This window comes from Lonchura striata, chromosome 6, assembly GCF_046129695.1.
Source record: "Lonchura striata isolate bLonStr1 chromosome 6, bLonStr1.mat, whole genome shotgun sequence".
NCBI classification, from domain to species: domain Eukaryota; kingdom Metazoa; phylum Chordata; class Aves; order Passeriformes; family Estrildidae; genus Lonchura; species Lonchura striata.
The window spans coordinates 47,563,579-47,586,769 of NC_134608.1; the positions used below are offsets into that span (position 1 = coordinate 47,563,579).

The window sequence follows — 23,191 nt, forward strand, 5'->3', positions numbered from 1 at the left end:
GTTTTGGCAAATTACTTAATGTCTCCATCCCCCTTACTGCAAATGTTTTTTTCCTCTTGTCTATAATTTCTCTTTGGGCTGTAAGCTCTTCAGAGCAGAAGAAAATAGTTTGTCCTGTGGCAGGAAAACTGAGGTCCTTTCCAATTTTACTTAGGGATTTTAAGGTGTATGTGTATCCTAAGTTTTTTCCTAGCATTTAAAAATTGTTGATAGATGAGAGGGCTGAGCTGCACACAGGGGACCTACAGCATATTTCCTCCCTTGCACACTGATGGGGGTGCTTGTTCTTCTCTTCCTTATATATTCTGCTGGGGGGTGGTTTTGGTCATGGTAGGAACTTGCTGATCCCTCAAACCTTTGCCAAACCCATCTCTTTCCCTGCTCCCTCTGAGTCAGTTGCTGTCCTGCCAGGGTTCATATCTCCCCATTTGCCTGACTATGTATCCCTGGGCACAATTTAATAATCTTCAGTTTTGCCTACCCTCTAACTTCTTTCCCCACACACTTAACTAGAGACAAGCTGAATGTCATCCTCGTCAGTGATGTGTAAGGACAGGGTGATGTTCTCTGCCCTTCCACGTACAGCTTCACTGCTCTTTTCCCAGTCAAACCCAAAAAGTCCAGTTTCTCTTGATGATGATTTAAAGAACTGAGCTTTGTGCACATCATAACACATGTGTATCATGCATCCAAACAAACTAAGGCAGTTCCCTTCCAACAGGGATCCTAAAAGGGGACTTAAGGCACCCTAGCTTTTAGACTTTGCATCTTTTGCCAATTCATTTTTGTCTGGAGAAGCCCGTGAAGTTTAAAGAACGTGAAGCATGATTTACAAATTAAAGGCTAATTTGTAAACTGTAAATTCAGTTTACAAATGAAAGTAAATTTGACTGTCGAGTATAGCTGAATCAGAAGGGGATGGCATTCCTAAGCTTGGTCAGGCTCATCTGTTATTTCTTGCTAGATCTCTGGCGGGGAATGAGTCCAACTGGAGCTGGAAGTAAAGGATTTCTGGGTTTTTTTCCCCTGCTGTGTGTAGCTGGTACTGGCTGAGATCAGTAATGCCAGTTGGTCCTACCCCTGCCACTGGAGACAGGATACAGGATACAGTCGCACTGCTGGCTTGACCTAACAGTGCAATTTTTTTGATTCTTAAGACAATAAACCACCAAAACTGCAATCTAAAAAGTGTATCAAATTACAGCATTTCACAGAATGAGAAAGATGTTTTAAAAGGGTTTTCTTGGCTGATTCTGACTAATTTCTCATCTTAAAGCATTCATTTCTCTGTTAAAAATGTCTGAGACTGCATCTGTGTGAGCTTCCCACAGTAATTTCCTGTGTGTTCTCTTTTTTCCAAAGGCCAGGCAAAATGCACTTTGCTTTAGACATTCCTGCCGAAATGCAAATTCCTGCCTGTTACAGGATCCATTCTTCTTTCCCCATGCCAAGCAAAAATGCTCACTGAACCAAAATAAACATCTCCTGCCCAAAACTGCAAGGCAGTTTCTAGCAAAGAGGATGGAGACAGTGAAGCTGGGATTTAAGGCAGGCTAATATCTGTCACTGAATGCCTGGGAGTTTTTTTGTAAGGGTAGGAGAAGGTTCCCTTGTGGCATTCCTGCTGTAGCACTCACACTACTGTGAGGAGTGTGATTAAAATCCTAGAGACTTCTCTTTGCAGGGCTCTCTTCACTTCAGGTCACTGACCATCCTGATGGCAGCCGAAAGGGGATCTGGCCATCACTAATTCTCTGCAGCTCACAGCTGGAGGCTGATCTCCTCATGAGCTCATTTACCTTTCATCCGCAGGCTGCAACTCTATAATTAATTAGATTGCCCAAATTACAGACCGTTTTCTATTTACTTTGTAAACAAGTTTGTGATAAACAGCAAAGAAAATCTTTTGTTCCTTATGGATCTCATTGTTGTCTAAAATTAGCTCGTTTGAGACTGAAAGAACCTCCCCGGCAGGGCTGCAGGGCTGGGAACCTCCTCCCTGTGTTGCATAAAAGCAGAGATGTGGGCTCTGTGCCTTTTGCAGGAAAGGAGCTGCCAGGGATGGGACAAGCAGCAGACAGCTCCAGCACAGCCAAATTACCTTCTCAGCTGATCTGGGAAAAGAGAGCCTCACTGCATTGTGGTAGATAGGAGACAGAAAGAAAAACAAGAGGATAAAAATATCAGATGTAACTCTCATTGACAAGAGATCCTCAGGGCCTTGAAAATATTGATAAATAGCTGCTTATATGAATCTTTGGCTGCCTAACCCCTTCGGAAAATCTGGTTTCAGCATGATTGCTTTAGCACCTGCATCCCATTTTTAAAAGGATTTTCTTTCACATGTTGAGCAGCCTTTTGCAGTCAGCCTTAGGGCTCTGCATCCCATCACGCTTCCAGGCCAGTGTAGGAGGGCTGTGATGAGATCCCAGAGGCTGTGCTTGCCTTCTCACACCATCTTGCACTAGAGATTGTTAAACCAGCCCTCCAAAGCTATAGGGTGGTTTCAGACATGTCACTTTTTTTTTTTTTTTAATAGGGTTTGCACTCCTGATTTTCCTTGGTGGTTTTTGTCATTGTTACTGCATCTCACAAGCCATTTCCCTGCTTTCTGCTGCATAACCTTTGTTACTCATCCCACTGATGCCAGGTTTTTGAAGGAGTTTACCCTTTTCTTAGACATCCTCAAAAACGGCAAGTTTTCTGAGGATATTTTATGCCATTTTCTTATTTTCCCACATTGAGCCTGTCAGAGTGCACTGAGGCTTATCATTATTTATGTGGCTGCACTCAGCTGACCTGCAGCCTACCCAGCTGGTTACCTGCTGAGATCTTTCTAAGAAATGCTTGTTCCAATGAGGATAACATATTTTTTTAGTTCAATCTGAGGTTCACCTTGTGGTTTTCATCAAGAAGTGTGTTACCAGTGGGAGAGACCACCTCAGTTTCTGAGAGAAGAGGGGCAAGGGGGTCTCCCTTTTCCAGGTAGCTTTAAGGGACCATGCAGGCAGAGTGGGTGACACCCATCTGAAAATGAGACTTTTGCATCTCCAGGGGAACCATTGCAATGTATGATTCTAATTAAAGAGCACAGCCTATTCCCCTGCTCTGAAAGAAAAGCAGCTTGTTTGGAGGAGAAAGATCCAAATCTGTCTTAACTTAATTAGGGACTTCAAAGGGGAGAGGAGCTGTAGAAGCTGGAGCACAGTACCAGGAAGAAGCATCAGGTATGTAGGGAGGCCAAGCCCCTCCTAGGTGGTACCTGCAGTGGGGTGCAGGATGAAGGGAGAGCTCCTGCTTCCATCTAATCTTCCTACAAGTGAAACCAAGTGTGGTTTTTCTTTCATTTCATCACGTGTGCCTTTTACAAACATGTGCAACCCTGTTGCCTGATTTGGGTGTTGTGAGTAAATACTGGAATTTGCATGTTACCTTAAGCTGGCTTGAGCTGAGAGTGATTTCAGAATGACTGGATAACAACGGGGTGCTCACTGTGGAGGGGTGGGGCGAGGCCGTAGATCTTCATGAGCCCCAGCTCCCAGGCACCTTCCCCACACAGCTGGAGAGTAGAATAGCAGGGCAGCCTTCCTGCCCCCCATCCCTCTCTCCCAACCCCATAAGCCAGCTGGGGTGCAGCTACTCCTGTTAAGGGGGAGAACGTGTCTCCATGGGGTTCAGGAAGGCTTTGTGGCAGGTCCTGGGATGGAGGGTGGTGCTCCCTCCAGGCAAAGGTGCCTGGAGGAAGATCCTTGTTGCTGCAGGTGCTGCCCCAGGGTAGGGCTGGGGTTGGGCTGCTGGATGCAGTGGAGTTGTTCTTGTTAGGAAGAAAGTCCTCCACGGTGTTTTAACCAGCAAGATGGAATCACCCACTTCATCCTTCCAGGAAAAGCTGGTAAATCCTCCCCATGCCATGTCACTTTGCCAGGCCACCAGCTGTCTTTTCAATCCTCACGCATTGCCTCCTGCATTCTGGTTTTTTTCAGGAAGGAGAGGAAAACAACTCCCTTTTTACCGAGCCCTTACAACTCAGAGATCTGACAAGGAAAGGCAGGACTGCTAAAAATCATCTGGTCTCTTCTTTCCCAGAAGGATCAGTGATCTCTTGGCAGGCGTGTTGTGAGGGTCTTCACATGCAGAGAGCCCCAGTTTCCTACTGTCTTGGTCCATCTCAGGTGCACAAGATACGAGGGGAAGCAGCAGACTCATACCCCACACCACACTTGAAATGCAGTGTTTTGACATAGTATTTTTAATTTGATGGCTCTCTCTGCCATCAAATAAGGGAGCATGTGCAAGCACGCCTATATTTGTGTATGTTTGGCAGCGGGGAAAACACACACTATTGTATTTTCATTTGAAATTGAGTGGATGTTACACTTTCCAGAAATTGCTTCAATTGCAAAGCAGACCTGGTCTGTGCTCTTTCTGTCCTTACTTTCCTGACTGCTAGTGTTGACATCCCTGGAAGAGCACAGCAGAGATTTTTCACGTGCCCCAGACATCGTTGCTGAGGTGTTCAGTGAAACCACTGCATTTTGGCTGATGTCACTGGGCTCTTCCCCACAGTGAATTATCTGAAGTCAGGCAAAAGGGGTGAGGAATCCAATCAGATTATTTTTATGGTTACAGTCTTGTCTGAACAAATGTTTTCTTGCTGTCTTAATGGTTAGCCTGGCTTCAGTGATACAAATATTTACCAGTTTATAATTAACAGCTGAAACTACAGCCTACATAGTCACATTATTTAAAGATGAAAGTAAGGGGGATAAAAAAGTTAACATTTAAAGATTAAATTACTACAATGACTTTGAACAGGATTGTGCTCATGTTTATACCCAGTGCTGGCAAACCCAGGGAGAGCTACTGACTTGGACTGGTGGTGATTGGGAGCAGGGTTTAGGCTATTACATGCACTGCAAGTGTATTGATGTACTCTTTGCATTAATCCTCCCTCCAGGTTTGTTCATGATTATGTTTTCTATCATCTCTATGGATTTCTTTGGGTTGGAAGCGGTGGAGTCTGGATATCTGATGTCATATTTTGGTGTCCTTCAAATGGTAAGTGAAGTGCAAGTCCCCCTCTTAGATTAGCTTGCCACACTGCTACCTGATTCACTCCCTTCTGGACACATGCTCTTCCAAATCCAGGTGCATTACTGACAGGCAAATCCTAGCTCTGCCACATTGCATTTATCTTCAAAAAGAGAAGTGACTCCAAATTCATTCTGTTCCTTGGAATGGGAAGAAATTGGAGCAAGGAGTGTCCTGAAAGCTTTCTTCCCCTTGTCTCTCTCTGTGGATCTTTAAGCTGTAGAGCTAAAATTTCCTTGGACTGATATGTCCTGGGTTTTGTAACAAAACTTACATTGAAGCTAAAGTGCCTTGGCTGAGGTTTTTCTGGTGCAGGTTAGTTGATTTACGTTTCTATAGTAGCACCCTGTATACTCAGGAAAGCAGACAATCTTACTGGTGTTTTCACTGAAGATCCCTTCAGTGTAGAAGAACTTGTTTCTACTGCATGGAAACAAGCACAGGAAGCTTGTGATTCCCAAAAAAGAGAAAAAAAAAAAAACAAAACAAAACAAAGCACAGAAAAGTGGGTGACAGAACATGGTTAGGAGACTAGGAAAATGGGTAAAAGGGAAAAATCAGCGGAATTAGGCAGTAATAGGGTCAAAAATGTGCTGAGTTGTATTATAGCAGAGTGTTCCTTTCGGAGAAAGAGGCTTAATAATTTTGAAGAAAGAGCAGCAGATGGCTATAGCCAAGCCCCAAGACAGGAATGCAAGCTAGGCAATATCCTGAAGGAGAGTGGTCTTGTTATTAAATCCTCTTCATTTCCTGGGCACTGCCACACATTTCCTGTGGGAGCTTCTCATTTGGGGAATGGCAGCTTAAGCTGCTCCCTTTGTGATTTGGATTTGGCATGGTGTTGCCAGTCACTTGGGCTCTGGCCTGATCTCACCAAATCTGGGCACCTTGGTAGAGCAGCAGACAGGCATGGCTGTATGTCAGCAGCTGGATTCTGCAGTGTAAACTGGATGGAGCTGAGGAGATGGTGCCTTTGCCATGTCCCTCCTGTGAGGGCGGCTTTGCAGTAGCTGTCTCTGGGTCCTGTGAGCATCTCCAGCCTGCTGAATGCAGTCCCATTCAGCCTCTGTGGAAAGGAGACCAGTTTGCCAGTGCACAGTAGGGAAACAGCATGAAAAGTGGGGTGATCAGCAGCTGCTTTCCAAAGCAAGCTTCTGACCCACATTCCACTGCTTTCAGAGGCTTTCCCTATGTTAGCCTTGTATGCTGCCTCCTAGACCAGGATCTGCAGGAAGCACTCAGGTTTTGGAGAGGCCAAGTCACTGTCCCATATCTTCTTCTCCATTTGAATGCAGAAGGACTCCCCACAGCTGGACTTTTACCTTTAGACATACCAGTTAAGCCCCTGTTACACAGGCAGAAATGAAAGCTGGGGGTGCAGCATGGCTGTGGTGTGCTTGTTTAGAGCTGGGTAACGTGGGCAGCAGTAGCTCTTGTAAGGAGTGGCTTTGTGTGGCTAGATGGAGCCTGGACACTGCTGTTAGGTCCAGGATATCTGTCTTGAGGACACTGCTGTTATGTCTGGGATATCTGTCTGCCTTCAGTGCCATTGTTGCCCAGGTTAGTTTGGTTGAAACTGCTGTAGATAAGGTTACCTCCTCTGCATTGCTGGGCACCCCACACAGCAACACAGCCCTGGAAGATATGGGAATTACAGCATCCACTCTGCTTCCTCGTGGGTGATCCAGGGCTAACCAGGGACCTGACCCTTCCCAGAATCACAGAGTTTCATCCCACAGAGGCCAATCATTCCTATTGCCACAATGCAACCCAGCTGGGCCCTGCAGGCTCAGGTGCAGCATCTACTTTGCTGGGGAGTCTTTGCCTTGGGACATTTGACACAGAAACTGGCTTTTATCAGCCAGGCAGTTTTATTTCATACATCCATGCAGTTTCTATCCATGTTGCTAAACCTATTTATATTTATAACATATTGCTACAGTGGCAGTTCCAAACTCTACTCTGGTTTATGCAGGACAAGATCCTCAGCTGGAGCAAACTGAATTCTCACTCTCTGGCTTTTAAAATTATTGTAAAACATTAGAATTCATGTCTTTACTTATATGTATCTGTCTAGAACCACCCAAAGGTATCTCTGGTAGATGGTGTCTGGATTAATGTTTTATGGCTGCTTTCTGTTTGGGTTGCTCTAGCAGGCAGGGAATAGAAGTGTTCTGGCTCTGTCCTGCTGAGCCCCAGAGCTGCTTGTGTTGCCTAAGCTGGCATTTCAGATGCATTTGTTTCTGCTGTACAGTGAATTGATGCTGCTGAGATACAAATGCAGATCAAGGTGCAAGTGAAATCCACCAATCTGGATAGGTGAACGATGATTAATATCTGCTGACTGGCTTCCCCACTTCACTGAGTAAATGATAGCTTTATTCATAAGGGATATAATGTAATTTTCAGTGAATTTCATCAATCAGATACGCAGCTTTGATTTTTTTTTTTTAACTCTTTAGTTTGTCTGTCTGCAAATCATTGTGAGGATTTTCTCATCCTCTTGGACTTGCTCGGAGCCCTTCAGAGGAAATCTGTCCCCCATGTTTGCATCTCTTCCTGTTCTTGAAAAAGATAGTGTTTAAGGACTTTTATAGCTGGAAGGGAACATCAAAGAAATTAAGGGGGAAATTATTTCTTTGAGTTAATGTGGTTTCTATTTTTTAAATTAAATATTCTCAAAACTTACATATTCCTCTTACAAAAGGCAATGTTGCAGCTCCTTTTCCCAGCCTGATCAGCAATCCCAGGATGACTCAAATAGTGATGGTGTCTTCCTGCCTTCCTCTCCCACCCCAAGGATATTATGCTCCAATTGCTTAATCTAGTTTTTCAGCTTCCCAACCTCATTTGACCTGCTGTGGTGAGAAGTGGCCAATGCACTGTAAGAATCTGTTTCTCCTCATTCCTCTCATTCAAGCCATACTGCAGAGTACCTAGAGAAGGGATTTGGAGAGTCAGTCCACCTAATTTTAAGTAGGCAACTCATTTTGTCATTGCTATTGCAAACAGCTCTTTGTGTGGGGAATCGGACAAAACCACAGACCCTCTAGGAGGTGAGGTGTTTGCCCTCTTTGCAGATGGAGGATGTTAGTTTAGACACACCACCAGTTCAGCCATCACCTGAGGGATCCCATCCAAAGCTCCTCAGCCTCACCTCATCCTGTGGTGAGAGCATCATCTAACAGCATGGGAAAGTTTGGGCAGCTTGAAGTGCAGTGAGGCTGGGAAGGGGGCTTATGTCTGGGTCAGGACACAGACAGGCAAGATCAGAAAAGGGGATGTGGGAAGGCAGTGAGACAGCTTTGAGACAAAGCAATGTCTGATGAGGAAACAGAGTTATGGCTTAGAAAATGGAATATGACCAAGGCTGGAATGGACTGATGGGGAAATAAAAGTAGCACATGGGGGTAATTCAAGCAATCCAGGTCTCTGCAGTGATTCTTGAAGAACCCTGAAAGTGTGGGCTATCTGACGAGCTGGGGCTGTGCCAGGTGAAGAGAAGTCATGTGGGAGATAACAAAATGAGGAGAGGAAGGCAGACAGCAGGAGAGCTGCCTCTGCACCAGGCAGCCTGCACTGCAGAGATTCCCTTGCTCATGATGTGCTTGAAGCATCTTTATCTGATCACTGGTAGGTCTCCAGGCAAGAGTTATGAGAGCCCGTCAGGGACACAATCCCTCTGTCCTCCAGGGCTGGGCTTCCAGAGCCCTCTCATTTGAGAAGCCCTGCAAATGAGATTTCCCTCATAGTGAATGCCTGGCAGTGTGAAATGCCATTCAATCTCCCTCCAGAGAATAATTAATGTCATAATGGTTTAAAATAATTTCACTGTGAGTAATAGGCAGAAATGAACCTAGACTCCTTTTTTTTTATTTTTTTTTTTTGGAGTTTGCAAGTGTGATAGCATGGAGACCTTCCAGGTGTAGTATGTGGCTTGGAAAATGCTGCTGGAGGATTAGGCAAGTGAAAGACCTGGAGTCCCCAGTTGGTATCTCAAGTCACATCTGATGCTTATATTTCAAACCACGGGAGGGGGTGGGGGAAACTTTTCTTTAAGAACTTTTTCTCAAAAAAAAAACCCAAAGCAAAATGCACCAAACAAAACTCTGTGTGGGACAAAGGGGGAGATATTTATAACCCTGAGGATCAAGAAATCATAAGACATCTGTTCTATTTACTGCATTTAAATTTGTATTGTTATACAAACTCCACCTCTAGCTGTGCAGCTTCTGGAGGGACAAGTTGGTACGGAGAGATCTTGAAAAGATGAGAGAGATTCCTGGAGGAGAGATTTACATTGCGTATCATCTTATCACCAGTCTGTCCCTCTCGCTTTTTTTTTTCTCCCTACACAGCAAAAGAGATGATTAAAGAGCCGGGGATTTAATTACAGCCAGGTATGCCTAGGGGGAAAACCCACTTAGTGAAAGGACCTTGCAACAACAAACAGAAAGTTCTCCACTTTCCTCGCTTTGAAGGATTTATATCTGTGGAGGGGGAAAGAAAGTGATTAGGCTGGAGTTTGCAAAACACACCATCCTCTTCCCCCTGCTTGGCAAAGTGCTGCCTTCAGCAGTTTGGTCCTCACCATCAGCCCTCCTTCCAGTCCCACCGCCCCGCTGCTCCTCCACAAGACCCGAACTACTCAAGCGATTTCTGGCCTCGCTGTGCCAGTAAAGCAGCTCCCTTTTGCCCCAGCATGGGCCTTGCTAAGTGGTGTGTCTAAACAAAGTCCACGGGCCTTTTCAGCCTGTGCAGCAAAGGTCCGTGGGCTGTGCTGACCCCCGTGCTCTGCCCCAGCAGGTCCCTTCCAGCCGGGCTCGCCTGGGAACCGCCAGCCGGCACAATTTCAAAGGCGAGATACGGGTCCAGGGCGTGGGAGGCTGCTGCTGATGTGAATCATGCTATCTGTGCTAGGGATGGGGCCCTGCATCTTCTCTACGAGGCTGTACCAGCTTATCTGGCCTGCTGTGTCTGCCTTTCCCACCTTCTCACAGCCTCTCGTTTCCACGCTGTCGGCTGAAAGGGAACTGATTTTGTTGCTGGGCTCTGTCAAGCTTTCAATCGGTGCTGATGGAGGAATCTTTAGTACCAGCCCCACATCCTCTGAGCTCAGATCTGCATAACTCCTCTAACCTCCAGAGGTGGGGTCAGCTTCTTGCAGGTGCCAGTCAGATCAGCAGCGGCTCTGTGCAGCAAGGCTGGTGCTTCAAAAGTCTTCCAAAAACTAGTGCCTGGGACTTTCAAATACAGTCTTTTCCATCCTGCAAGGGGCTCCTGAAATTTGTTAGAGGTTAGCAGTCAAATGGGTAATTGGCCTTTCTGAGCAAATGGGAGCAGCTGTTTTCCCAGAAACCAAATGCAGTGATAGAGGCTAGAGAGTATTTTTCCATGTGATTTGCTGGACTAGTGTAACAAATCCCTAGCTTGCTGAATGCAGAAAATGATGAACAGATATTTGGCTGTTCTTATGCATTTATTGGGAGACTTATTTGCCTTTAAAGAAGGAGAGGGGGGCGGAAAAAAGATGAGTTGGTTTTTCCTGTGACTTATGTACACAGCCACAGGCAGTGCCTGTTATTTCACTTGCAAACAATTTCCTCTCTCTTTTGTATATTGATGGCAGAAGGCATTCCAGCCAGGTACACTGGCTCTTCCCCGACTTCAAAGGAGGTCAGGTTACAAAGGCAAGCACCATCCAGGAAAAATGAAATGCAGGAGGGTAAGACCCATCAAAGTTGATCTCGAGAGGAGTTTATGTGCAAGGAAAAGCCCAGAACACACCAGCAAGGATAAAAATAAGGATAAATTCCATTTATCAGCTACTAGAGTTCATCCATGGGAGTGGTGATGGCCAAGTCACCTGGGATGTCCCCACTACCTTCTGCTAAACCAGCAGCACGTGTCCAAAATTTTACATGGGAGAGTGCACATGAACCACCTTTCACATTCCCAGGGTGCTGCTCATGCCAGCCCAGGAGCTCTGCGCTCAGGGAAAATTGCAGACTGGAAGTTATGGGTTTTCAGGTCTAAATTCAGACTGGAAAATGAGGTCAGACTTACTGGTGACTGGAAATATTATCTAGTATTATCTAGCACCTAAATCAAGGCTCTGTGTCCAAAATCAGGATGATGGGCCTTGCCTGCCTGGGACTCATGGCTGGATCAGCAGTGCCCGTGCTGGGGAGGAAGGCAGGCAGCCCAGATAGCCCGTGGGGGGACTGCCATCTGTACAACCTAAGGATTGCTGCCCAGCCCCAAGGGGAAAGCAGGTGACTTGGGCTCATTCTTGCACTTGGAAATAGTCCCCTTGCCAAGCTGGTTCATTCAGCAGTGATGTTTCACCTTGAGCTTTTTATTGCCACAGTCCAAGTGGTGGGAAAGCCCATGGGGAATGCCAGCATTGGCACAAGGACCATGTCTCTGCTCTGCTGACTCTGAGCACAACTCATTCTGCACATCTCCAGGTCCTGCCTGCTCAGAGCCTGTCTCTGCTGCAGTGGTTCTTGTTGCCTTCACACAGGGGCTCGTGTGCAGTGATGGCAAAGATTTTGGGAATGCCACTCCCATGGCCATCAGACCAGGGATGTTGCTGATGCTGTACCCTAATGACTCAAGGTAGGGCAGGGACTGGGCTGTGTCTGCATGGTGTATCCCAATAAAATATGCCATTCAAGTCTGGGCAAATTGGGAAACGTTTCCTTTCCTCCAATGGCTCAGCAGAGCCAAACTGGGGTTCAGGTGATGCCACCCTTGAGTCAATCCATGCCCTGTGACAAGGCTCAGCCCCCATCCCATGTGACTCAGCACAGCTCCAGCTGTAGGAGGGACTGGGAAGTTGCAAAAAGTTAATGACGATTCTCCCTTTTTGGAGCACTCAGCTTAATGGAGCGTCACTCAGTGATTTCCCCACCCATCCCCGGAGTAGGAGCTGCTGGGGCTGCTATCAGCCTCCTCTCATGGCAGGGCTTTTGGCCAGGATGACTCAGGTCACCCTAGATACTGTCCAAGCCTCGTGCCACAGCAGGTCCACCAATGTCCTGGAGGCTGCTTGGCAGGTGACATGACCCAGGAAGGACACGCAGAGCCTGTGCCAGTGGCTGGCACGTGGCAGCTGGGCGCACATGAGCCAAGCTCTCAAGACCTGGACAAAGGCTGGGGCAATGACAAAAAAGGTGGCAGGAGCCAGAATGTCTTCTTGGTGTGATGTGCCCTCATGTCAAAAATCCTTTGTGCTCTGAAGCAAAGTGAAGGGTTGAATTTTGATGGTTTTCCATTCAGTTGTATGCTGTTGGAAATCTATTAATTTTGTAGCTGTTGTTCTTTATGTCAACTTCATTTTCACTCTAGTGCTATTTACTTTTTTTTTTTTTTTTGACTGGTTATTATAGATTAACATATCCTTTCTGTTTAATAACTTTCTCATTTATTTTGCGCTCATTTCCTTTTAGCTGATTTTGGGTTTCTGCCTAAGGACTAACACTGAGTGTAGTGTAGTGTCATTCCTGGTACAAACAGACCACTGAAGTTTTCTCCAGGTTGCACTACCACAGAAATAAAGTGAAACAAAGCATTTTGAACTAGAGCTCCTCTTTCAAGTCAGAGGGGTTTTCATTTAGATCAAACAAACTCTTTCAAGGCAGGAAAAACTCAGTAGATTCTTATCAGTCCTTTCCCTGTATTGTAGTCAGTCAGAGTGTTTAACCATGATCTTTTCCAGCCTCTCTCCTCTCATGTCCACTTGGGCCAGGATCACCTGAAGTATGGGAGATGCTGAACAAATAAATAAAAGAGGGAATCCTTGCTCTGCAAAGTGCTGGAAAAGTCAAATAATTTCTGGGATTTTAATATTTCGCTCTTCCTTCCCTCCCCCTCCCCCCAAGCTTTTGTTTAAAATCTGTGGAACCAGTTCCCCATCCTTTACATCTGCGTGTACTGCTGGGACTGGATATTAGCATCTCCGTCATACTTGTTTCCTGTCTAAAAATTATGAACCACCCGATTTGTATATTTATAGTTAAAAATAATGGCAAGAAAGTGTACAGGCATTTTCCTCCTTTGCCTACAAATGTACAGTTTTTCTTTGAGAGGTCTTGCCAAGAATGAAGACTGTAGTATTAACTGTATTTCACAAGCACATCACAAGTTGTATCTGCAAGCATTTTTAGAAAGTTTCAGTCACTGCTGCTGAGTAGGCAGTGATGGTAAACCCAGGCATGCACTCTGAGTAAAACTTCCAGCTGATGGGATGGATCTCTCTCTAGAAAGCAAAACATTTGAAATAATGGATCATGCCTTCCAGTCATTTACTGTGGCAGTGAGATCCTTTTTTGTCAAAGAAACCCTGATGGAAGAACCTGTTTGCTTGAAGAAAGTAGCAATTCTCTTTTGAGTTTGTTTAAATTACTATATTATATCAGGCTTAATGGTGCTTATGTGTTTCTTTGCCAGGTTGTCCAGGGTTTGCTGGTTGAGAAACTTGCAAGTCACTGCTCAGAGATGACCCTGCTCAGACTCAGCGTCTTCGTCTTTGCCAGCGTGGGCCTAGGCATGGTGAGGCGGGTGGGAAATCACCCATGGTGCCTTTAATAACGTCACAAGCAGTGACACAAGGTCTGTGAGACCTGGCTGTGAGCTCTGCCCCTGGAAATGCCACCTCTGGCTCTCCTGGGTGGTCTTCAGGGCAGGGAAAACCAGCTCTCCTGGGCCTCTGCGCAAACAGAGCCGCGCTCAACGTCAGCATTGCGCCAAGCCGTGATAAAGGGTGTGAGTAATAGCTATGGGGATTAAAAAATATATTATTAATCTTGCACAGAAACTCGCTAAGTCCCTCCTGAGTCACCGGATTTGCACAGAAATCCTGGCCTGGTCTTGTCAGCGACTGCATTTCCTGGACTACCCAGAAAGTAAATGAAGATTACGCTGGGGAAAAATCATTGCAGTTGTATATTGCAGTGAGATGGCAGAGGTTGTGCACTCTCCTTCTGGGGCTTTATTTTTGTCTAATCCCCCAACATGAGAGTATTTGCGGAAGGAGGTAGCAAGGCAGTAATTTTGTTCCTCCATTTTGGGATAAGTGATGTTAGCTGTTGCTGGTTGTGTCTGCATGGGTGACGGTTGATGCCAATCTCAAACAGTAATTGGAAAACTGAGTGGATGTAGCTGTGCTGGGAACTGTGTTTGCTCAGATAAGCCACGTTCAGGGCACTGATAGCTCTGCCCAGGCCATGGGGATGGAGGAAAGGTGCTTGCAGTCCCTGTCAGTGCAGTGGACCCAAAGGACAATTGAGCTGCATCAGCCTTTCAACATTCCCTGCAGGATTTGGCCTTGAGCCTTGCTGCCAGGACACTGGTGCTGCTCCCACTGCTGCAGGTAGGATGAGTGCCATTCCCACAACCATACCACAGCTGTGGGGAGGTCAGGGCCAAGTCCTGGAGGGTGTTGAGGTTTGTGGCTCCCAGCTACATGGATGAGATGAGGCACCTACACACCTTAGCTAATCTGAGGCTAAATCATGTCTGAGATGAGGCTGCGAAGGGAGGATGGGTGCAGACCAAGGGTTGGCTCTGCAGGTGGAGCATGGTCCTCTTCTTGAGGTTTTTGAGGCTCCTGGGGATTCTGTCAGGTGTAGAATGCTTGGGAAGGGTCTCTTCCAATTGGTGTCATGCTCTTTGGGCTGAAGTCAATATGCCCCCTTAACATGGGACATCTGCACAGAGCTTTGATGCTCCTGACTATGGGCTGGGAAGGACTTTGAAGGGCTCCCCATTTTTTTTTTGTCATGGGTGAGAGCAATTAGGTGGGACCAAGGTGGACCTAGCCCATCTGGAGAGATGAGCACCCCCAGCCAGGTGCAGAGGAGGTGCTGCTGGGACTGAATCCCTGTGCGGAAGCCCTGTTCCATGGGAATCAGGCAGAGCAGCAACATGAATTACATGGCTTTTGTGCACTGAGGTGTCACTGACCTCCAGGGAAGGCTGGAGTCAGGTGGAGGTAGGGGAGAAAGCCTCGTGTCAGTGAAGAGGCACACGGGGCAGCACAGATGTCCCAGTGCAGGAAGGCTCACTTTGGCTGCACAGGGAGGAGAACCAGGAGCCAGGAAGGGAATCATCTTAGAGCTGGTAATTATGCCAAGCCCGGAGGCCTGTGGACATCCTAACAGCATGGGCCTGGGGACAAGGGTCAGCAGTGACTTCCCATGAGAGCTATTCATAGGCAAATGCAGCTGTGTTAAAAAGCGCTCTGTCCAAGTGGCTGCCAGGAACACATCCGCTTCTGGGGTGGCTTTCTGTCTCGGTGGAGATGAGGGCTGTCACAGCAGCAGCCCCAAATGCAGAAGTTATTGGGTGTAGCTTTTAATCCTCACAGCTGCTGGTGGAGGAGCGTCCCACCTGCTGTGCCCTTGCAGCATGTGGTCTCCAAACTCAGCAGTTCCCTCCCCAAGGGGTGGAAGTGAGGAGAAAGGCGAGCTGTTAATAAAAGACACTCCAGAACCCATCCTGATATCACAGGGAGAGGAGGTGGGCTGGAGCGTTTTCGGAAGGCTGGCACAAGCAGCAGCAGACAGACAGCCCTGCAGCTGGGAAGAGGCTGCAGGATGTTCCCAGCAACAGGCAGCTGGAGAAGGGAAGGGGTGGGCTGGGAGTTCGGCAGTAGCACCTGGATAAGGAGAGGAAGGAAAAATCAGTGTCTGATCTGCAGATGTGAGCTGGGAGAGCGTGGGCAGGGCTGTAGGAGGGCTTGGCAGTTGCAATGGGGAAGATTTTCCCCTTGTCTGAATGCACGGTTGTACCTCATCCTGCCTGCATTTCCCAGGCATTTGTTTTTTGAGTTATCTGTTGAGACTCCCGATTCTGCCTCTTACCTAAAAAATGCTCGCAGATCTGCTCACCTCAAAAAATCTATTCACCACCCAGCAGCTAAGGAGTAGCAAGGACTGGGCTCTGCCTGGCTCGGTTCTCCCTCAGCCCCAGGGAAGTGAGGAGCCATTTCCCCTTGTTTTACAGGAGACACAAGATATGCCTCTGCTCTTTTTTGCTCACTTGCTCCAGCCATGAGGGAGTCTGTACAAAGCAGGAGGGATTAAAACGAAATTTTTCTATGAGCTCTGCAATGTTGTCCTGCAATGACATTTGCCCTAGCAAGGAATTACTCTTCTTCCTTTTGTTTATGTACCAAATACCTGTTCCTCTGTCTTTGTTCTCTGGTTCCTTAATCAGAAGTGCCTAGATCTTAACCAAAATGTAAGCAAAGAGCCCCTCTGAGAAGAAAAACCTGGCTGTGTGTAACTCTAGAGGGAAACTAGGAATAAACCTCAATATTTCCAAGTCATTAGTGAGCAATGTCTCTGGGCTCCTCCATCTTCTGTAGCCAAGAGGCAGGGATCAGATCTTAGGACAGAGAACTCCAGAGAATGAAACTTCTGGCTAAACCAGTGACAGAAATATTTTCCAGCCACAATAACACACCTTGAGACGTGGGTTAGGGCAGAAGACTTGCAATAAAGGGGGAATTTCCTTTCCATGCCCCAGAGAAAAATCCATTCATTTGACCAGCAGGGCTTGTGAATGAGCTGGGAGCCACTCCAGCCCTACAGCTTAGGGAGCCTCACCGCTTTTGTTTCAGCATTAAACAGCTGGAGGGATGTCTCCGCTAAGAATATCTGCAATAACAAAATCATTACTCTCCCTAATTATGCTCACTAATGTGCACTCATGGCCAGAAGACCTATTCCAGATTACTGAATTTGGTGAATTTATTAGCAGGGAAGCAGCAGAACAGGATTAGAAATCCCAAAGGTACGGTGTTACATAATGCACCGTGCTCATTTATTTTGACAGGCTCGGTTTACTTTTAATTATTTATGATAATGAACCAAAAAGCCTTCTCTAGGCTGTTTTGTATAAGTAATGGAAGCTTCCTGAAGTACACCACACACATCTGCTGTTCAACATTTCCTCAGGAGTTGGACAGAAGACAGGGGGAAGGGTGCAGGGACGTCACTAATTCCCAGATGCTAAAAATACCCACAGCAGTGCCGGGGAAACGTGCTGCCAGATTATAGGGTATCGTTTGCTCTGCATGCTTGGAATAATTCACTGCAGACAAATGGCAGGCTGTGAAAGACCCCACAACGGCCAAAGCCGCACCACCACGTATCATTTGTGGCTCCCACCATTTCCCTAAGTCATGGGTTTGACTTGTGATTTTCCCCCAGGTTGTTTCTTGCCACAAAGTCACCGTTTTGCTCTTTAATGATCTGTGGTGTGTTGTGTCCTGTCCCTTAGGCCCTGATGAGGACCGTGTGGCACTACTGCATCATTGCGGTGCCGATGGTGTTTGCCTTCAACACGCTGGCCACCATCACCGACAGCATGCTCACCAAGGCTGTGCCTTCCTCCAGCACTGGTAAGACTCATCAAAAAAGGTCAGACTGGTATTTTCTCAGTTTTGAGTCTATTGGGCACTCCCCAGCTCCCACCACAGCTACAGAGCGCTGGTGAACCCAGATCTGGCTGGGCACACGATGGGTGCTGGCAGAGCAGATGAACGGGACTGGTGGGGCTAATAGAGAGGATGGACTTGAACAATCTTGAGCAAGCATCCCACAACCCAGTGCTCCCAATCCTGTGCTGCCTGCTGACATCCATAGTGGTGGACATAGAAAGGGAAGATTTTCTCCAGCTCTCTTTTCCATGGAAAGCCAAGGTATGTTAAAAAAAAAAAAAAAAAAAAAAAAAAAAAAAAAAAAAAAAAAAGCTGCTCTTCCATTGTGACAGTGTCAGAGAGGATATCTCAGGAGGGTATTCTGGATTACTCTTTGCAAACATGCTTTGCCTGATGCAATAATTGCCCCCTTTCTCTGTTTTGGCCTTGTTTCAGGAGAGTTCCTGTATTTCTCTGTGCAAGATAGCAGTGGTAGACACTTAAATCTTTATACCTGGGGCTTTAGTTATCCTGATGAAGGAAATATGCCTACATTGCTGTCATGGTAGCCTGGATGAATTTGTGCAGGGATAGAGCTGGCTTAACCTGGTTTGATGTCTTTTGCTCAAGCCCTTTCAGGGTTTGCTCCCAGAGCAGGTACTCAAGAGTGTCTCTGCTTTAGCTGGGGTTTTCTGGGATGCAGTCTGCACCCTTCATCTTCCCTAGCAGCTGCCTGAGCAGACACCTCTGCAGACCCTACTAAGAATGGGAGCTGAAGTTTGCACAGCCCATTAGTGAAGTTTATAAAGCACTTTTGAGATGTTTCTGGGTGAAGAGCTTTTCTGAAAATCATTTCAGTAGTTTATTTGTAGAGCTGACCCACTACAACTCCTACAAATGCTGGGAGCCTGTGATTATCAAGTAGAATATTTCTACCTGCAAGGACCATTTATTCCCAGTCTTCACCTTCCTGGGAAAAGTCTCATCCCCTCTGCCCAGCCAGGAAGAAAATTTGCTGCTTCATGACTTGGAGCAATGTTCATGTTAGGGAGAGCCAGCAGGAAAGGGCACCAAGTGGCTTTGGGACGCACAACCAAGCTGGAATTCATCCAGGCCCTTCTCAAAGGGGTTTTGTGAGGAAAACCAGAGCAGTGCTTAGCTTTTGGAGCCCGGAGGCAAGCTTTGGTCAAAGAGGAAAATGGGTTTACTTGCCTCACCCTGCTCCCTGCTTGCATATGTTGTTAGGCCAGCCTGTGTCTCGGCGGGATGGATGGTCTCCTCTTGGCAGGGCAGGATTGCAGGGCAGGATGGAGGCAGTCTGCAGATCTGTGCAGATGCTCAGGAGCAGGTTGCAGCTGATCAGGGCATGCCATGGGCTACTGAGGGCTTTTCCCTGCCTGTCCATCCTGGGTTGATGTTATGCCAAGTACTACTACAAATGCAGAGCTACAGCTGGCTCAAGAGGGACTCTCTGGCACAGAGCTTTGTGGCAGTGGGGGAAAACCTTGTCTCTGCCACTCCTTCCTGGTCTGTACCTTTTAAACTGTGCTTTTCCCTTGCAATATTTCTGGGGGAAGAGGTACTATTGGTCCCGTGCTTGTTTTGGATGTACCCGGGCAGGGGCTGGGGCGAAGGCAGGAATGCCTGACACAGCAGAGCCAGCAGGCTGCCTTTCCACAGCAGCTGCAGCAGTGACAGCGTGGGTGTCTCACAGAGAAATGCAGCCATTAAAATGCCTTCCATCCATCCCTGGTCGTGGGTGGCACCCCGCAAAGGCTGCTCCACCCATACACCAGCCTAAAGGCTGCTCCTTCCTCTGCGAGCCTGACACTGGCTCTGCAAAGAGAAGTTTTTGATAGTGCATTAGAAACCCTTACCATAACTGTGGAAATCTGGTTTTATGAAAAAGCTTTCCTGTCACTGTGTTGAAAACCTCAGTACTCACTTGCAACAACTTTTAGCTAATGCAAGGATATCACACAATGAGAATTTGCCTTTGGAAGCGTAACTTTTGAGCCTTGCTGCTGTCTTTTCCTGATGTTTTTGGTCAGCTTCTGCCTGTACAACAAATGGAGGTTTTTCTTTGGGTCAGGAAAAGGTCTTCTGAAGGAGTTTGGGCTGAGCTCAGGTGTCCATCTCATCACGGGGCTGGGATGGATGGGGCGTTGCAGGAGTGTAGCCTGTCCGCCCTTGCTAGACACTGAGTCACCCATCCTTGCATTTTAAATGAGCGTCTCAGAAAGGATCAGTGGGAGGTGGCACAGCACCATCCCTTGCACCCATCAGCCTGCTTTAGATCCGATCCAAAGTCACTTCCTTCCGAGGCTGATGCGCTTGGCACTTGCGCTTTGCTTACTCTCCAAGCTCAGGCTTTGCGCAGGAGCAAAGGTAGCAGTAATGATTTAATTAGTTTCCCTTTGATTTTTTTTTTCCTTCTCTTCATCTTCAAAGGCAGGAAGAGAAAATTCAGCCCCACACGCACGTGCTGCTCAGCTGGACACATGAGCTGGTGGGAGGGCAGCCCGGAGTCCCGGAGGGGGACTTGCATTCACACAAGCACTCCTTGTCCACCCTGGTCCTTCCCCAAGAATGGAGGTCTTGTTCCTGCACAGATCCCCCCCATTCCTGAGGGAGGGAGGCAGGAAGCCCAGCAGAGCCTCCGTGCGTAACGGGCCCACGTGTCCTGATTTTATTTGTGCATAAATAAAATCTCTCTCCTGAGGAGGAGAGTTTGCAGCCAGGCAGGGCTTGGGGCATTGAACCCCCCAGCTTTGCTTGAGCTTTGCAGGTTCAAAGGCGGCCGCTGGCGACAGTGACCTAATGGTTAAACCCGATTGCCCCATGGGCGTGTGGCTGATCTGGGCCAGCACCATCATCTGAGCGAGGCAACAGGATGTGAGCTGGAAAGGAGTCGCCCATCTTGGAGAGCCGCCAGCACCCAGCCCTGAAACCTGCGGGAGCAGAGGAGATCTGGGATGGGAGGGGAGGATAGGCTCCCAGCCGGCACAGGTCATGCCAGGTATGGGAAAAGGGAACGGAAAAAAGAGCAGGGAAGGTGCAGAAGGTGGGACAGCTATGACAAAGAAGGTGAGCATGTGCATTGGCAGAGCTGCGCCAAGCGATGCAGGAAATTTTCTGCTGAGGCGGTGACTTGTCCTAGTTAAAGGTCTTGCCTTAAATGAGATTTATCACATGTGCAGCTTTGCCACAGAGCTACGGCCATGCCGCAGAGCTGAGATTTATAATGTCCCAGAGCCTGAGGGTGTCTGACAAGGGATCTAATTTAAGCCCGTTAAACAGAAATTATCTTTCTCAGCAACATGTTGGAGAAGTGCAGAAGGAGAGCCCAGGCTTTTAAGACGATGGATTTCTGCTCCAGAAAAAAAAAAAAAAAAAAAAAAAAGGAAAGGGGAAAAAAGTGCCTCCTCAATCATAAGAGCCAGTTTGGCAATTGCACGTAGTAATTAGTTTAATTCAAATACCTAGAGGGGAAAAAATAATTGCAAAACCTGCCCAGAGAGTTTGGTGGTTATGGGATGGTTCCCATTGGCAAAGGGTCAAGGCAAGGTCCCACCCATCGCCTTTGTGTTCCCATGCGTGGGAGGAGCGCTCGGCAGCGCTTCCCGGGAGATTTCCCTCTCCACATGGCTACACCCTTGGCTTGGGCTCATTGCACAAGTATTTTAAGCACGCTGATAAAAGCCCAGCAGTCGCTGCCCGGCATTACGCGAACACCTGGCTGCCTGTTCTCTCTGGGAGCTGGGGATCATTCCCCCTTGGCTGCCCACGTTAAATATCACATTCCTGCTCCACTTCTTGCATCCAGGACAGCATTGTCCTCATCCTTCCTGGCTGTGGTGACAACACCTCAGCATGTGTCTTAGAGGAAAAGTGATGCCAGCAGCCCAAATAATCATACTGGTAGTAAAAAAATAATTGCAAACATCATTTCAGAGCTGGGCACAAGTTCACTGAATACACTGCCAGCTTGCTGTTCCTCCCAGTGTTGGGGGCTAATGATTTGCTGGCTGGCCGGGTATTTTCTGCTCCTCTGAATGTGACAGCTGTCCTGAACAAAGACTGCAGGACAAAGGAGCACACTGGGTGTGTGTGGGACAGCCTTGTGTCCCAGGGGATGTCCTGGCCATCCGCCTGCACGTGGAAGAAAACCTCGCCTTTGCCAAACTGGAGGTGCTTCCCCATCTGCTGGGTTCCTGTTAAGGATGCAAATGTGAGGGCTGCTGGAGGGGGAACCGGCCCAGCCAGGCGAAGGGCTTGCATATCTATCCAAATGGAAATATCCCCTCTTTTTGCAAAGGGAGGTGGGGGAATATCTCAGGGGGGTTCTGTCTTTATCTGTGGTTTTATTTATTTATTCTTAAAGACCTAGTTAAGCCTAACCCTCTCACTCCTGCTAGAGAGCTGTTTCTCTGTTTCAGCCTAGAGAACAAAAGTAGCTTGGGTGGAGCAGGGCCCACTCAGGTAATTAGAAGATTGAAAGAATCTGTGTGATTTGCTAGGAAGGCTCAAACGTGACCCTAGAAATTACCTCTCCATCCCTAATCCCAGCAGTAGTTACCAGCCCTCCAGGTGTGATATTCAGCAGCACCTTGTAGTGCCAAAGGCATCCCTGGACCCTGGTGAGCACCCACTTTGCCTTTTGGGCAGTGCTGTGATTGCCCAGACCACTCGGAGAAGAGCTGAGCTGGCTCGTGGTGGAAACTGGTCCCTGTGCCTGCAGCAGTTCCTAACCAGAACAAACCCTAGTTGGACCGCTATAAATTAATGCAGGAAATTATTTGAAGTGATTTGCTACTACTGCAGAGGAGCAGCATCAGGGATGAAGGGGATCTTGTGTGCTCTTCTCTGCTTTTCCTTGCCAGGACTTGCTCTCACCCTGTGTGTCTCTGCCATCTCTCCTAGGTGCCATGCTTGGGATTTGTGCCTCAGTGCAGCCCTTGACCCGGACGGTGGGTCCAACCATTGGTGGGGTTTTATATAAACAATTTGGAGTCTCCTCCTTTGGCTATTTACAGCTAATGGTCAATTTAGGTTTGTTTGTTTACCTCTTGAAGAGTAAAATCCCACTGAAGAGATGAAAATCCAATAATACAGTAGCAAGAAAGTAATCCCCTATTTTCCCCACAAAAATAAATTCTTGAGGGCTTTTTTTTGATTCTATAAACCTAGAATAAAACAATTTGAACAATCCTTCCATTTTGTCAGCATTTGCATCTAGAGTAAGGGACAGATCAGTTTGCAAAGGTCTTGGAGCCATGCTGGAGCAACTGGGGCCATGGGACCGCTGGAGCTATCAGGTTGCTCCCATTAACCCCTGCTGCAGTGGCTGTCATGGCAGGAAACAGCCCCCAGCCCTCAGCTGTCCTTAGGCAGCATTCCTGTTTGGATTCACTGAAACTGAAGGGATTAGGAGCCAGTGCCTTTGCTCTGGTTTGGCTTTTTATTTCAGTGCCCTGAAATGCCACCAAGAAAAAACGGGGGGGGGGGGGGGGGGGGGTAAAACACATCTGCTTTTGAGCAGTGTTTTGCTGCATTAACTGCATCTCCAGCATTTTCAGGTTAGAGGGGGCACTGAGGCCAAAGGCTTTCACATGCTGCAGCCAGAGGTTTGTTACATCCACAGCTCGGTCATGTGCAACCCTGCCTGTG

General features: G+C 47.5%; 1 protein-coding gene across 1 annotated transcript in view; it reads left to right on the forward strand.

Moving 5' to 3' along the window:
* SLC67A1 (solute carrier family 67 member 1) overlaps positions 1 to 22,728 on the forward strand; it is a 58,128-nt gene extending 35,400 nt beyond the window's left edge. Inside the window, exons 7-10 of the mRNA XM_031505062.2 lie at positions 4,958 to 5,058; positions 13,546 to 13,647; positions 17,383 to 17,503; positions 22,445 to 22,728. Coding sequence (XP_031360922.2) covers positions 4,958 to 5,058; positions 13,546 to 13,647; positions 17,383 to 17,503; positions 22,445 to 22,620 — 500 coding nt within the window. The 3' untranslated portion in view covers positions 22,621 to 22,728. The remainder of the gene's footprint in view (positions 1 to 4,957; positions 5,059 to 13,545; positions 13,648 to 17,382; positions 17,504 to 22,444) is intronic.
* The last annotated feature ends 463 nt before the right edge of the window (positions 22,729 to 23,191 follow it).